The 15,708-nt window shown below is 29.2% G+C and overlaps 2 protein-coding genes and 1 long non-coding RNA gene across 5 annotated transcripts; 2 read left to right on the plus strand and 1 right to left on the minus strand.

Annotated features, from left to right (window-relative positions):
• Positions 1 to 140: 140 nt before the first annotated feature.
• LOC139429282 (uncharacterized) lies at positions 141 to 5,465 on the plus strand. Of its 3 annotated transcripts, XM_071194922.1 has the most exons (4): positions 141 to 431; positions 485 to 1,395; positions 4,957 to 5,156; positions 5,206 to 5,465. In XM_071194922.1, the coding sequence occupies exons 1-2, from the start codon at positions 144 to 146 to the stop codon at positions 734 to 736; spliced, it is 540 nt and encodes a 179-aa protein (XP_071051023.1). In that variant the 5' UTR covers positions 141 to 143; the 3' UTR covers positions 737 to 1,395; positions 4,957 to 5,156; positions 5,206 to 5,465. The 3 variants fall into 3 exon arrangements, with proteins under 3 accessions (XP_071051023.1, XP_071051024.1, XP_071051022.1); XM_071194923.1 differs by having other exon boundaries at positions 485 to 5,156; positions 5,195 to 5,465; XM_071194921.1 differs by having other exon boundaries at positions 485 to 5,156.
• Positions 5,431 to 6,350, minus strand: LOC111421628 (uncharacterized). Its single transcript, XM_023054797.2, has 3 exons — positions 6,196 to 6,350; positions 5,980 to 6,141; positions 5,431 to 5,923 (listed from the first exon to the last, which is right to left on the minus strand). The coding sequence occupies exons 1-3, from the start codon at positions 6,291 to 6,293 to the stop codon at positions 5,809 to 5,811; spliced, it is 375 nt and encodes a 124-aa protein (XP_022910565.2). The 5' UTR covers positions 6,294 to 6,350; the 3' UTR covers positions 5,431 to 5,808.
• An 800-nt stretch (positions 6,351 to 7,150) lies between these two features.
• LOC139429283 (uncharacterized) lies at positions 7,151 to 15,283 on the plus strand. The gene is made up of 2 exons (XR_011639964.1): positions 7,151 to 12,854; positions 12,932 to 15,283. It is a non-coding gene; the product is annotated as an uncharacterized lncRNA (long non-coding RNA).
• Positions 15,284 to 15,708: the final 425 nt, after the last annotated feature.

Raw genomic sequence — 15,708 nt, forward strand, 5'->3', positions numbered from 1 at the left:
ACATTACAGCTTACAAAACCTACGAAGAGATGGAGTCACTTCTTTATTCATATCCGTCAAGGTCAATAGGTTAATGAGGTTAAGCCTTAGTTCTTACAAGGTGTCGCCATGGTGTTACAAGGACAAGAAAACGTGTGAGAAACATGTCCATTTCAGCATTCAATAAAATTAAGGAGGGCTTAATAAGTCTCAATTATCCAGGAATAAATTCCATGCCAACTGAAGATGATATCCTTAATATTATAGACCCAAAGAATCGGATAACATTTTTAAAATGGATCTTTATGATACTAGATTCGGAAGTTTTTATTAATCTAAGTGAAGAAGAGATTATTAAAGAATTACTACCTGATTTCATGGAATGTTATGGATTTTGTACTAAAGAAGAAATAACACCATTTAGTGATGGTACTCTCGATTTTGAATCGCAGGTTAATGAAGAAAAGTCGCAATTTCTTAAATAAAATTTTTTTTTTTGTTTCAGGTTGAAATCATTCAAATATCTACTCGTTTTACTGTATTATGTGTACGTGGGAGGGCGCGAACCTCGCCACCTCCTCATAAAGATATAAATTCAATATTAAGACAGATTGATGAAGCTTTCCCGAATCTTCAAGAGGTAGAAAACATTGATGATGATACAAAATTGGATGAGGAATCCCTTCAAAAAGAAAATGCACCTTTATTGAAGGAGTTTGAAGAGTTAGAAAAAACCAAACTGATTATTGATTTCTAAATTCATACAGATTTTTTCTTAATTCATCCAGATCTGGGTTTTTAACTTTTTTTAAAGGTAAATCAATCAGTTTGTTTTTTTCCAACTCCTTCAATAAAGCCACATTTTTTTGTTGAAGGGATTCCTCATCCAATTTCGCATCATCTTCAGTGTTTTCTACCTCTTTAAGATTCGTGAAAGCTTCATCAATTTGTCTTAATATCGGATTTATATCTTTATATCCCATGTACACATAATACTGTAAAACGGATACATCTTTGAATGATTTCAATCTGAAAGAAATAATTTTTATTTAAGAAATTGCGACTTTTTTTCATTAACCTGTGATTCAAAATCGGGAGTACCATTAATAAATGGTGTTATTTCTTCTTCGGTACAAAATCCATAACATTTCATGAAATCAGGTAATAATTTTTTAATAATCTCTTCTTCACTAACAATGAGATTATTTTATGTTATATGTTTAAATGTTATCCACATCTTTGGGGCTATGATATTAAGGATATCATCTTCAGTTGTCTTGGAGTTTATTCCTGGATAATCGAGACTTATTAAGCCCTCCTTAATTTTTTTGAATGCTTAAATGGACATTTTTCTCACACTCTAAAGTTTCCAAGTTCGAAATAATTCACTTTGAAATAAAATGCATTATCAGTTAGGTATTTTGGATCAATAAGAAACATTTTTTGTCCACAACAGACCTTTCTATTGTTTCTACTTCTTGAGTTATAACTAATTTTGTTGTTGAAAACGTCAAATTTGCTTATTTTGATACTCTAAAGCTTCCAAGATTGAAATAACCTTCGGTGGGATAAAATGCATTATCAATTAAGTTTTTTGAATTAATAAGAAACATTTTTTGCCCATAACAGACTTTTCCATCGTTTCTACTTTTCGATTTATAACTCATTTTGTTGTTGAAAACATCAAATTTGATTATTTTGAAACTCTAAAGCTTCCAAGTTTGAAATAACCCTCTGTGAGATAAAATGCATTATCAATTACGTTTTTTGAATTAATAAGAAACATTTTTTGCCCATAACAGACTCTTCCATCGTTTCTACTTTTCGAATTATAACTAATTTTGTTGTTGAAACGTCAAATTTGGTTGTTTTGATACTCTAAAGCTTCCAAGTTTGAAATAACCCACGGTGGGATAAAATGCATTATCAATTAAGTTTTTTGAATTAGTAAGAAACATTTTTTGCCCATAACAGACTTTTCCATCGTTTCTACTTTTCGAATTATAACTAATTTTGTTGTTGAAAACGTCAAATTTGGTTATTTTGATACTGTAAAGTTTCCAAGTTTGAAATAACCCACGGTGGGATAAAATGCATTATCAATTAAGTTTATTGGATTAATGAGAAACATTTCTTGTCTACAACAGACCTTTCTATCGTTTCTACTTTTTGAGTTATAACTAATTTTAGTGTTGAAAACGTCAAATTTGGTTATTTTAATACTCTAAAGCTTCCAACTTTGAAATAACCCACGGTGGGATAAAATGCATTATCAATTAAGTTTTTTGAATTAATAAGAAAAATTTTTTGCTCATAGCAGACTTTTCCATCGTTTCTACTTTTCGAATTATAACTAATTTTGTTGTTGAAAACGTCAAATTTGCTTATTTTGCTACTCTAAAGCTTCCAAGATTGAAATAACCCTCTGTGGGATAAAATGCATTATCAATTAAGTTTTTTGAATTAATAAGAAACATTTTTTGCCCATAACAGACTCTTCCATCGTTTCTACTTTTCGAATTATAACTAATTTTGTTGTTGAAAACGTCAAATTTGCTTATTTTGCTACTCTAAAGCTTCCAAGATTGAAATAACCCTCTGTGGGATAAAATGCATTATCAATTAAGTTTTTTGAATTAATAAGAAACATTTTTTGCCCATAACAGACTCTTCCATCGTTTCTACTTTTCGAATTATAACTAATTTTGTTGTTGAAAACGTCAAATTTGCTTATTATGATACTTTAAAGCTTCCAAGTTTGAAATAACCCACGGTGGGATAAAATGCATTATCAATTAAGTTTTTTGAATTAATAAGAAACATTTTTTGCCCATAACAGATTTTTCCATCGTTTCTACTTTTCGAATTATAACTAATTTTGTTGTTGAAAACATCAAATTTGGTTATTTTGAAACTGTAAAGCTTCCAAGATTGAAATAACCCACGATGGGATAAAATGCATTAACAATTAAGTTTTTTGAATTAATAAGAAACATTTTTTGCCCATAACAGACTTTTCCATCGTTTCTACTTTTCGAATTATAACTAATTTTGTTGTTGAAAACGTCAAATTTGCTTATTATGATACTCTAAAGCTCCCAAGTTTGAAATAACCCTCTGTGGGATAAAATGCATTATCAATTAAGTTTTTGGATTAATAAGAAACATTTTTTGTTCATAACAGACTTTTCCATCGTTTCTACTTTTTGTCATACTCATACTCCAAGAACTGGATTTCAAATATAGTTTTCTCAAAAACTAAAAGTTATTTTTCAAAACGTGTTGGTTCATTGGAAAGAGCACACTTTTATTAACATTTTGGAAAATTTTCATACTCATATTCCAATAAATGGATTTTATACGAATTTTTAAAACATAATTGGCGAAAATTGCAAAATTCGAAAAAATTGTCGTTCATTTCAAAAATTTATTTCTCAAAAACTAAAAGCGATTTCTCAAAACGGCTTTTTTACATTAAAAAGAGGATACTTTAATTAATAATTGGCGATATTTCGACAAGAATCCTTCAAGAAATTAATTTTATAGCGAATTTTGCAAGTTATCGATGAAAATTGCAACATCGAAAATTTTATCAAAACTTCAAATATTGTTTTTTTAAAAACTAAAAGTTATTTTTCACAACGGGTTGGTTCATTGGAAAGAGGACACTTTTATTAACACTTTGGAAAATTTTCATACTCATATTCCAAGAAATGGATTTTATACGAATTTTTAAAACTTAATCGGCGAAATTTGCAAAATTCGAAAAAAATTGTCGTTCATTTCAAAAATTTATTTCTCAAGAACTAAAAGTGATTTTTGAAAACGGCTTTTTGCATTAAAAAGAGGATACTTTAATTAATAATTGGTGATATTTCCACACGGATCCTTCAAGAAATAAATTTTATAGCGAATTTTGCAAGATATCTATGAAAATTGCAACATCGAAAATTTTATCAAAACTTCAAATATTGTTTTCTCAAAAACTAAAAGTTATTTTTCAAAACGGGTTGGTTCATTGCAAAGAGGACACTTTTATTGCCATTTTAGGAAATTTTCATACTTATATCCCAAGAAATCGATTTTATACGAATTTTTAAAACTTAATCGGAGAAAATTGCAAAATTCGAAAAAATTGTCGTTTATTTCAAAAATTTATTTCTCATGAACTGAAAGTGATTTTTCGAAACGGCTTTTTGCATTAAAAAGAGGATACTTTAATTAATAATTGGTGATATTTCCACAAGGATCCTTCAGGAAATTAATTTTATAGCGAATTTTGCAAGTTATCGATGAAAATTGCAACATCGAAAATTTTATCAAAACTTCAAATATTGTTTTCTCAAAAACTAAAAGTTATTTTTCAAAACGGGTTGGTTCATTGCAAAGAGGACACTTTTATTGCCATTTTAGGAAATTTTCATACTTATATCGCAAGAAATCGATTTTATACGAATTTTTAAAACTTAATTGGCGAAAATTGCAAAATTCTAAAAATGGTCGATCATTTCAAAAATTTATTTCTCAAGAACTGAAAGTGATTTTTCAAAACGGCTTGTTGCATTAAAAAGAGGATACTTTAATTAATAATCGAAAGTGATAACAGCGACAGTTTTGTTAGTAATGAATGTAATGATGAATTACAAGCGAAGAGAAGCAAACTAGACGAAACTGCAACAAGACATTTTATATATCGTATTGGTATTGTTACAATGAGGTTGCTAATAACAAACCTGATATAAATTAAGTTGTATTCAATGAAAATTCTATTAGGGTTGAATTTGATTATTATCTACAGTGTCCAACACCTAAATGAGATACTAATTCCTAAAAAAATTCCTAAATAAAGCAATATTTATATTTAAATGTTTATAGAATCCTAATTCAAAAGTTTTCGCTTTTGGTTTATAGATGGAAATATTTTTGGGAGTTTTTTAATTCCCAAAACTTGTTCTCATTCCACCACGTTTTCTCAAGTTTTCAGATGACTTTATAAAGTTCAATATCGATTTTATTATGGCTGTAATCGTGACTTGGGTGCAAAATTTAGCAGTTTCAGCAATCAATTTATTAAGCAATAACACTTTGTCGAATTTTGATACAACTAATCCGGATACAGATTTCATCCAACTCGCAAACATCGATAATGGAGATGATCTAGCTCTTGAATCATATGAGTAAGTCAATAAATACATTTGATTTATAATTATTATAGTTTTAATTCAGGGTTGATTCACGTACCGTTTATTCATTACAATTGGAGGTTGAAGATACTTATGTTGATGCCGTATCTCGTTTAAACAGAAGATCTTCACAGTCGTTTTCACCATTTACAAAATTTATAAATAATAAATAATTAGTGAGTTTGGTTTAATGAAATGGGAGTTTATATTTATTTAACGAAAAGAAGAGATATTTTTATGTGTTTTTTATTAAAAATTATTTTTTATAATAATTATAAATAATAAATGTTATGATTATTATTACACCATGTGTTTAGTTTTCAATTTCTCAATAAAAAAGATCTTGAAACTTAAAAATTCGCTAAAGTTTAATATTAAAGGATTGTTTAAAAAGAATTTTAAGTGATGATGCTAAAAACAAATTAATACAAAAACTAACAAACTAAAGAACTGCATGGATTTTCGCTTAATGGTACAGAAGACAATTGTGATGGGAAATATATATTAGGGAGACCACATATATTATGGTATTAAATTGTATAACTTGTAAAGATAAAAATAAAAGAAAGAAATTAATTATAAAATATACTTTACTTAAAAAAAACAAATTAAAAACACCATCAATATTTAATTACGACTTTCTTAATTAATTTTGTGCTGATAAAAACGATGGTAAAGATTGTTCGCTTATACAAGAAACAGTATCAACATTCGCATCTTCAATCACCAATTGAAGTTGATCAAAGCTACGTGTATCAACCCTAAATCAATTAATATTAACCAAAACACACAATAATCTACTTATCGTTTAACTTACTCTTCTGGTTCAAGCGCTCTTGAAATTCTTCGAACGTCTTCAACGCGATGAGTATCATTTTTCGGTTGCATATAACCATTTTTTGAACGTGTTATACTAAAAACCGATAAGGTTTTGTTCAAAATGTAAATGTTTTGAAATCGTTTTTTATTATAACCTAAACTGCAAGAATTAAAAATTAAAAGAAGGATAAAAAATTGATTTTGATGATCTTACCAAATGCAAAATGCTAAAAAACCCATTACTGCTAATAAAGCTGATAAAGAGATGGCTAAAACCACCCAATTTTGAACCCACGCTACAACTATGGCCATTATTAATTATTGTTGAATAAGTTTGATAAAATTTTATGAAAGTATGGCGAGAAAACGTGTTGTAACCAGTAACAAGTTTTTGTTTAGAACAAAATGCCATCTCTGAATTAACAGTGAAAATATTTTTAGTTATAAAAAACAGTATTTTAAAATTATAGTATGAATATTTTAGAAAAAAAGTTGTAACAAACTTTATTCTTAAGAATATTGTTAACCCTTTGTGTCCAAAGAAGTCCTCATTAAAGGTCTTTGGAATCAGTTTTAGTAAAATATGCAATCCCCCCATTCCAGGGGAATAATGGTACTTGATACAAAAACTTCTATTGCTAATATAAAAATAATACATTTTTTATTACGTTAGAAAATAACACAAGTGTCAAAAAACATGCTAATTTAAAAATTCCTGGAAACCGTATTTATTAAAATTAAGTAATGAGACTCATTCTAAATTAAAGCTTAATGTTTTCCCTTTAAAATTATGCATAATAATGGTTATGTTGGATCACGAAAATGTGGAGAAAAAAATGTTGAAATTAAACTTACATTTTCGTATAACCTAAAAATGTCAAAAAAGATGCTAATTTAAAAATTCCTGGAAGCCGTATTTATTGAAATTAAGGAATGAAACTTATTTTAAATTAAAGCTCAAAGCTTTCTCTTTAGAATGATATATAATAATCGTCGGGTTGGATTGGAAAAATATTGAGAAAAAAAAATTTAAAACAAAACTTACATTTTCGTATAACCTAAAAGTGTCAAAATAGATACTAATTTAAAAACTCCTGGAAGCCGTATTTATTGAAACTAAGGAATGAAACTTATTTTAAATTAAAGCTCAAAACTTTCTCTTTAGAATGATATATAATAATTGTTGGGTTAGATTGGAAAAATATTGAGAAAAAAAATGTTGAAACAAAACTTACATTTTCGTATAACCTAAAAGTGTCAAAAGAGACGATAAATTAAAAATTTCTGGAAGCCGTATTTATTGAAATTAAGGAATGAGACTTATTTTAAATTAAAACTGAAAGATTTCTTTTTAAAGTGATGTATAATAATTGTTGGGTAGGATTGGAAAAATAGTGAGAAAAAAATATTGAAATAAAACTTATATTTTCGTATAACCTAAAAGTGTCAAAAAAGATTCTAATTTAAAAATTTCTGGAAGCCGTATTTATTGAAATTAAGGAATGGGACTTATTTTAAATTAAAGCTGAAAGATTTCTTTTTAAAATGATGTATAATAATTGTTGGGTAGGATTGGAAAAATAGTGAGAAAAAAATATTGAAATAAAACTTATATTTTCGTATAACCTAAAAGTGTCAAAAGAGACGATAAATTAAAAATTCCTGGAAGCCGTATTTATTGAAACTAAGGAATAAAACTTATTTTAAATTAAAGCTCAAAGCTTTCTCTTTAGAATGATATATAATAATTGTTGGGTTAGATTGGAAAAATATTGAGAAAAAAAATGTTGAAACAAAACTTACATTTTCGTATAACCTAAAAGTGTCAAAAGAGACGATAAATTAAAAATTTCTGGAAGCCGTATTTATTGAAATTAAGGAATGAGACTTATTTTAAATTAAAACTGAAAGATTTCTTTTTAAAGTGATGTATAATAATTGTTGGGTAGGATTGGAAAAATAGTGAGAAAAAAATATTGAAATAAAACTTATATTTTCGTATAACCTAAAAGTGTCAAAAAAGATTCTAATTTAAAAATTTCTGGAAGCCGTATTTATTGAAATTAAGGAATGGGACTTATTTTAAATTAAAGCTGAAAGATTTCTTTTTAAAATGATGTATAATAATTGTTGGGTAGGATTGGAAAAATAGTGAGAAAAAAATATTGAAATAAAACTTATATTTTCGTATAACCTAAAAGTGTCAAAAGAGACGATAAATTAAAAATTCCTGGAAGCCGTATTTATTGAAACTAAGGAATAAAACTTATTTTAAATTAAAGCTCAAAGCTTTCTCTTTAGAATGATATATAATAATTGTTGGGTTAGATTGGAAAAATATCGCGAAAAAAAATGTTGAAACAAAACTTACATTTTCGTATAACCTAAAAGTGTCAAAATAGATGCTAATTTAAAAATTCCTGGAAGCCGTATTTATTGAAATTAAGGAATGAGACTTATTTTAAATTAAAGCTCAAAGCTTTCTCTTTAGAATGATATATAATAATTGTTGGGTTGGATTGGAAAAATATTGAGAAAAAAAATGTTGAAACAAAACTTACATTTTCGTATAATCTAAAAGTGTCAAAATAGATGCTAATTTAAAAACTCCTGGAAGCCGTATTTATTGAAACTAAGGAATGAAACTTATTTTAAATTAAAGCTCAAAGCTTTCTCTTTAGAATGATATATAATAATTGTTGGGTTGGATTGGAAAAATATTGAGAAAAAAAATGTTGAAACAAAACTTACATTTTCGTATAACCTAAAAGTGTCAAAATAGATGCTAATTTAAAAACTCCTGGAAACCGTATTTATTGAAACTAAGGAATGAAACTTATTTTAAATTAAAGCTCAAAGCTTTCTCTTTAGAATGATATATAATAATTGTTGGGTTGGATTAGAAAAATATTGAGAAAAAAAAGTTGAAACAAAACTTACATTTTCGTATAACCTAAAAGTATCAAAATTGATGCTAATTTAAAAATTCCTGGAAGCCGTATTTATTGAAATTAAGGAATGAAACTTATTTTAAATTAAAGCTTAAAGCTTTCTCTTTAGAATGATATATAATAATCGTCGGGTTGGATTGGAAAAATATTGAGAAAAAAAAATTTAAAACAATACTTACATTTTCGTATAACCTAAAAGTGTCAAAATAGATGCTAATTTAAAAACTCCTGGAAGCCGTATTTATTGAAACTAAGGAATGAAACTTATTTTAAATTAAAGCTCAAAGCTTTCTCTTTAGAATGATATATAATAATCGTCGGGTTGGATTGGAAAAATATTGAAAAAAAAAATGTTGAAACAAAACTTACATTTTCGTATAACCTAAAAGTGTCAAAAGAGACGATAAATTAAAAATTCCTGGAAGCCGTATTTATTGAAATTAAGGAATGAGACTCATTTTAAATTAAAGCTGAAAGATTTCTCTTTAGAATGATATATAATAATCGTCGGGTTGAATTAGAAAAATTTTGAGAAAAAAAATGTTGAAACAAAACTTACATTTTCGTATAACCTAAAAGTGTCAAAATAGATGCTAATTTAAAAACTCCTGGAAGCCGTATTTATTGAAACTAAGGAATGAAACTTATTTTAAATTAAAGCTCAAAGCTTTCTCTTTAGAATGATATATAATAATTGTTGGGTTGGATTGGAAAAATATTGAGAAAAAAAATGTTGAAACTTACATTTTCGTATAACCTAAAAGTGTCAAAAGAGACGATAAATTAAAAATTCCTGGAAGCCGTATTTATTGAAATTAAGGAATGAGACTTATTTTAAATTAAAACTGAAAGATTTCTTTTTAAAATGATGTATAATAATTGTTGGGTAGGATTGGAAAAATAGTGAGAAAAAAATATTGAAATAAAACTTATATTTTCGTATAACCTAAAAGTGTCAAAAAAGATTCTAATTTAAAAATTTCTGGAAGCCGTATTTATTGAAATTAAGGAATGAAACTTATTTTAAATTAAAGCTCAAAGCTTTCTCTTTAGAATGATATATAATAATTGTTGGGTTAGATTGGAAAAATATTGAGAAAAAAAATGTTGAAACAAAACTTACATTTTCGTATAACCTAAAAGTGTCAAAAGAGACGATAAATTAAAAATTCCTGGAAGCCGTATTTATTGAAACTAAGGAATGAAACTTATTTTAAATTAAAGCTCAAAGCTTTCTCTTTAGAATGATATATAATAATTGTTGGGTTAGATTGGAAAAATATTGAGAAAGAAAATGTTGAAACAAAACTTACATTTTCGTATAACCTAAAAGTGTCAAAAGAGACGATAAATTAAAAATTCCTGGAAGCCGTATTTATTGAAATTAAAGAATGAGACTTATTCTAAATTAAAGCTCAAAGCTTTCTTTTTAAAATGATGTATAATAATTGTTGGGTTGGATTGGAAAAATATTGAGAAAAAAAATGTTGAAACAAAACTTACATTTTCGTATAACCTAAAAGTGTCAAAATAGATGCTAATTTAAAAACTCCTGGAAACCGTATTTATTGAAACTAAGGAATGAAACTTATTTTAAATTAAAGCTCAAAGCTTTCTCTTTAGAATGATATATAATAATCGTCGGGTTGGATTGGAAAAATATTGAGAAAAAAAATGTTGAAATAAAACTTATATTTTCGTATAACCTAAAAGTGTCAAAAAAGATTCTAATTTAAAAATTTCTGGAAGCCGTATTTATTGAAATTAAGGAATGAGATTTATTTGAAATTAAAGCTCAATGTTTTCTTTTTAAAACGATTTAAAATGAGTGTTTAAAACTACCGGTACTTTAAAGTCCCATCAGGACACAAAGGGTTAGTCAAAATACCATACATTTAAATAGTAATCTAATTCGGGTCAAGAAATATTGAGAACTTCGCATAAGTTTTATTGAAATCTTTGATTGAAACAAAATAAACAGTACAGAACAAAAACCTAAACTAATTAATAAACTTTCGATTAATACTACTTTAAAATTAAGAAACAATGGCAAAAGAAAGCTAAATGAAAATTAATAATTAAATCGGTGAGTGTAATAAACAATGTATTTTGGTATAAATTCATCATCATGAAATTTGACGTATACGTGACGATTTCCAGTGGCAGTATCAATACCTTCAGGTAGAAAATCGGTGTAAGATCCCCCTTTTGCAGTATTCCCCACCAAAACATCAGCTATAATCATTGCACGCTGTGAACCAATCGCCCTAGCTGCATAGGTATCCGCGTAGTCTGCATCATCAGAAAAACTAACACCTCTTCCAAATTTATAACGAGTCACTCGCCTCCAATTCAAATTCGAACGCAAAATCGACTTAACGTTACTAGCTCCGGTCACATGCAGCAACCTTTTCTCGCAATGTCTAAAACCACGACTTTCATATTCGGCTTTTTTCATTAAATACCACCCGTAAAGTGATGGACAGCATACTTTTTCGATTCTCGTTACGGTTCGTTTTTGATGTACACTAAGATGTTTCCAAACTATGCTTTCGTAAACAGAATCGGTTTTGGATAGTTGTATTAAACGCGTATTCATTGTCGAATCGAATTGTTCTGGAATATAACTCATTACAACGTCTTGAAAAGATCTACAAAAATAAGGAGAATGATTAAATGGAAACTAAAAAAAAAAAAAAGATGTTAAGATTTGTGACTTACAACATTTTTGTCTTAAAAAAATCGAGACGAAAGTTCAAACAATGCGATTATAACTGGTGAGATTACTCGACTAAAGGCACACTAACAATAAGTAATGCATTACAAATAAAAGGGGAAAGTACGTGTTGCAATTTAGATAGGCGAGGGAAGTCCCTGTTGTTAATACAAAAATGTTGAAGGAAATGGTGGAGCTACAACTTTCAGTCAAGAGGTGCCGCACAATTTTTTTAAATTATAAATTGTATAATATGTATAATATAGAGCTGGGTACAAAAGATATTAAATCCTTAAAAATAAACATTTACATCATCAACTTGTGATATTTCAATATCAGCCTTATTAAAACAACAGATCGCATTTAGGAGATCCACATTCAATATAAAACTCCTAAGGAAAGACCCTCGAATGCTTCAAGAGTTCTAAAATAAGGAAGGAGAAAAAGAGAAAATATTGAATGCTTAAAAAGAAGAGGCATGGAAGAGACTTGGGACGCCTACAAGAATTCTATAATAGTGGCAGCCGAAGAAACGTCACAGATAGATGAACAAACTGTAGCAATGAAAGAAGCGAAGAGCAAATGTCGCGGTCTAAAATAGTAAAAAGACCAAGCCACGATACGAAAACTGATCACTTGCTAAAATTGCAAATTCAAATCACTCTAAGAAATATATAGTACAATTAAAACTTGAAGATAAACTATGCCATATGGAGCTAGATAGCTTCGACTTAAAACTTATACAGGAGAGATTATAAAACCTTTAGGCAAGTGTGAAGTACAAATAAATTACCGAGACCAAATTACAAGAGGAACACTTTATATCTTGAAATAAGATGTTGATACAATCTTAGGTCGTGACTGGTTAAGCAAAATAAGAATAGATTGGAGCCAAACAAATAAAATCAACATGGACGAAGGAATAAATTACAAAGATGAGCTAGAGAAATTACTACAAAAGTTCAAAAAATTGTTCGAAGAAACATTGGAGAATATTCCAAATACTACATACTCATTACAACTAAAAGACTCAACTGCGGTGGTAGTTCGTTGTAGAGTTTTGGACCCCAGTAATCCACATACTTTTGCGTTGATGCAATTCTGTGGTATGGTACCTGGTATTGGTGTCGTGATCTTGTCAGATAGCTATGGGTACCACCATTGGAAGGAAAACTGTCTCTGTTATCATGAACATGCAGCAATGCCGTAAGTATATATATGTTTAGTAAGGTAAATATATTCTCATATTTAAAGTACAGCACCTGTAATGCCCTCTTTTGTAGTCGGAAGATCCTTAAGAAATCAGATGCCCTACCCCAGAAAAGAACACCATACGACGCCACCGAGTGAAAAGATGCAAAGTATAACAACCTGGCTGCCTGGTGAGTGGCTACTTGTTTTAGTCTTCGTATTGTGAAGATAGCAGAAGTCAGCCTAGTCCTCAGATGCTTCAAGTGCATTTCCCACGTCATTTCGCTGACTAGATGCATACCCAGAAATTTTTTTGAAATTGTTTTCTACTATTTCTATCGCTCTGTCACCCATGTAAGCGATAGTTTCTATTCTGCCGTGGCATAATTTTAATAATTCCACGTTTCTATTTAGATCTAGAGAACTAAAAGTAGAACTAACACTAGACCAACAACTAGAATCATTCGGGTTTAGCCGCACGTCTCTAAAGACGGCTAAACCCAAATGATTCTAGTTCTAGTTATAGTGTTAGTTCTACATAGTAACAGTGCTAGTTAAACCTGCGACGTGCGGTTCTAGGTATAGTGTTAGTTTTACTTTTAGTTCAATAAAAATGTACAATAATCAGGTGCTGAACAACAATTAAAATTAGAACTAACACTAGACCTAGAACTAGAAACATTCGGGTTAAGCCGTGCGTCTGAAGACGGCCGAAAACTCAGAGTTATCATAAAGACGTCACCTTTTTCCAAGCAAAACTTTTCCTTTGCAAAACTACCCAATGCGTGCATTTTATGTGGGACAGTACAAGTGCCTACTAGTTTTATAACTATGGTTACTGCATTCATATATTGCGAATTATAAGAAATTCTCGGTATACAAAACATGATTTTAATGTATTTGTTACCGGCAATCTGTATAATCCGGTATTCTATACAATACCTAGGCAACTTATACATTAAATATTATTAATTTTATACTTTGCCTAGGTATTCTATAAAATACCGAATGCGGAGCCGGCAATGTGTGTAAAAGGCGAGAAAATCGAATATCTTTGGTATATCTTTACCTCTTGATCATACTCATAACCTGGAGAGTGAAGAGGATCTAGAAAATGTGATTAAGTCATCACCAAGTATTCCCATTCCTTCAGAATCTTTAATATAGAGGTCAATCTCGAAGCTCTACATCAACAAAGTTCTGACACATGACTATCCGAACTGCCGAGATTCTTAATGAACCTGCGAATGTTGAAGGTCTTCCTTCTGAGGTACATAGACAACCCTTAGATGTTCTAAATTTCGTATCAGAACGTGAGCAATCATTGGATTCCCCACTCTTGTGCTGTGTTTGTACTGAGGAGACAACGGGTGCTCATTCGTGTAGAACATGCAATAGACCCATTCATGCTATTTATCCTGCTCCGGAGAAAGATATGGCAGAAGGCTATGGTTCTAAAGTTGTTTGCCCATTATGCTTAAAAACGCTTTAGCTGTAGAGAACTGCATCAGTTCAGAAAGCTCAGAAAATGTTTAACATTTCTGAAAAAAAATTCCCCCTGTATCATTGGGTACCACTGTAAGAATCCCTGTTCCGAAAGTCGACAGAGGTCATGGACAAAAAACGGATGACGAATTTTATAAAATAGGAACAACGCAAGGTGTTGTAAAGAATTTATATTCAAGGCAGCACTTTACAGTTTGTCGTCAAGAACTACTTAAAAAAGAAGATGTCCCTAAGCTAGAAACGACGCTCCGTACAGTTGCGAATCTGCAATATACGGGGACAGGTCAGGGATTTATTAAATGTACTTGCAAAAAACACTGTGATACTAAAAAGTGTTCATGTGTTAAAAGTAAGATTTTATGCACTTCAAAATGTCACAATAGTTCCTCATGTAAGAATAAATAAATATATTTTTTTACTTACTCAATTCTGAGAGGCCAGTAGATCTACTATTACTTGATTACTTATAAGCAAAAGACGTTATGTTAGTTAACCCAGAAAAATTTTAAGTTTAATGTAATTTAATTGTGATTTTACTATGGTTACAGAAAGGTATTGGGTGCTTTTTTTTGTACAATAACTTATAGATTGTAAAAAAGTTTATTATGACTAAAAATTGATAAATACCTTTGATTATATACAGGGTGTCTCAGCGAGACCGGTCATTAGACGTTTCTGGGGTTCTGGCTAAACAAAAAATTTGAGAATGCAGACTTAAGTATTATCAATTACGTTCTCTTCATCTAAAATATTTTCAGATTTCTAGCACTTCCGGTTATACCGGAAGTCGCCACCTACTTTATTTTTTTAAATGGAACACCCTGTATATTTTTACATATTTGGATTTGTCTGTTTTGAAGGTTTATAAATAACTTTACTTTCTGCAATTTGATTCTGCCGTTCTCGAGTTATTCGATTTTTTCTAGAAAAATCTGCTCCAGCGGACATTTGTTCAAAAAATCATAAAACACTCAATTTTTTAGATATCAATTTAGGATTCAGAACATGCTTAAACAACATGATGGAGTATGTTTTGGTGCCGAGAATGGCTGTCTAGATCGTTTGGTCACTTTACTATGACACGTTAACTTTTCGAAGTTTGGAAGCACCATAACTTCATTTTTTTAAATGGCACCCCCCATATTTTATTACTTAGTCGTCTTCGGCGTCTCATTTTATATCTTTTATATTCCATATGTCCTATGCCTAACATTAATAGTTTGAGAAATAATTAGGGTTTTTTGAAAAATGCTCACATATCATATCGATATTAACCTAGTGTGCCATGGAAAACAAATGTTTAATGACTTATTGATAAACGTCAAAGTCTGATTTACGTTGTTTGATGCTTTTGAGTCTAAAA

The sequence above is a fragment of the Onthophagus taurus genome, chromosome 3 (assembly GCF_036711975.1).
Source record: "Onthophagus taurus isolate NC chromosome 3, IU_Otau_3.0, whole genome shotgun sequence".
Taxonomy (NCBI): Eukaryota; Metazoa; Arthropoda; class Insecta; order Coleoptera; family Scarabaeidae; genus Onthophagus; species Onthophagus taurus.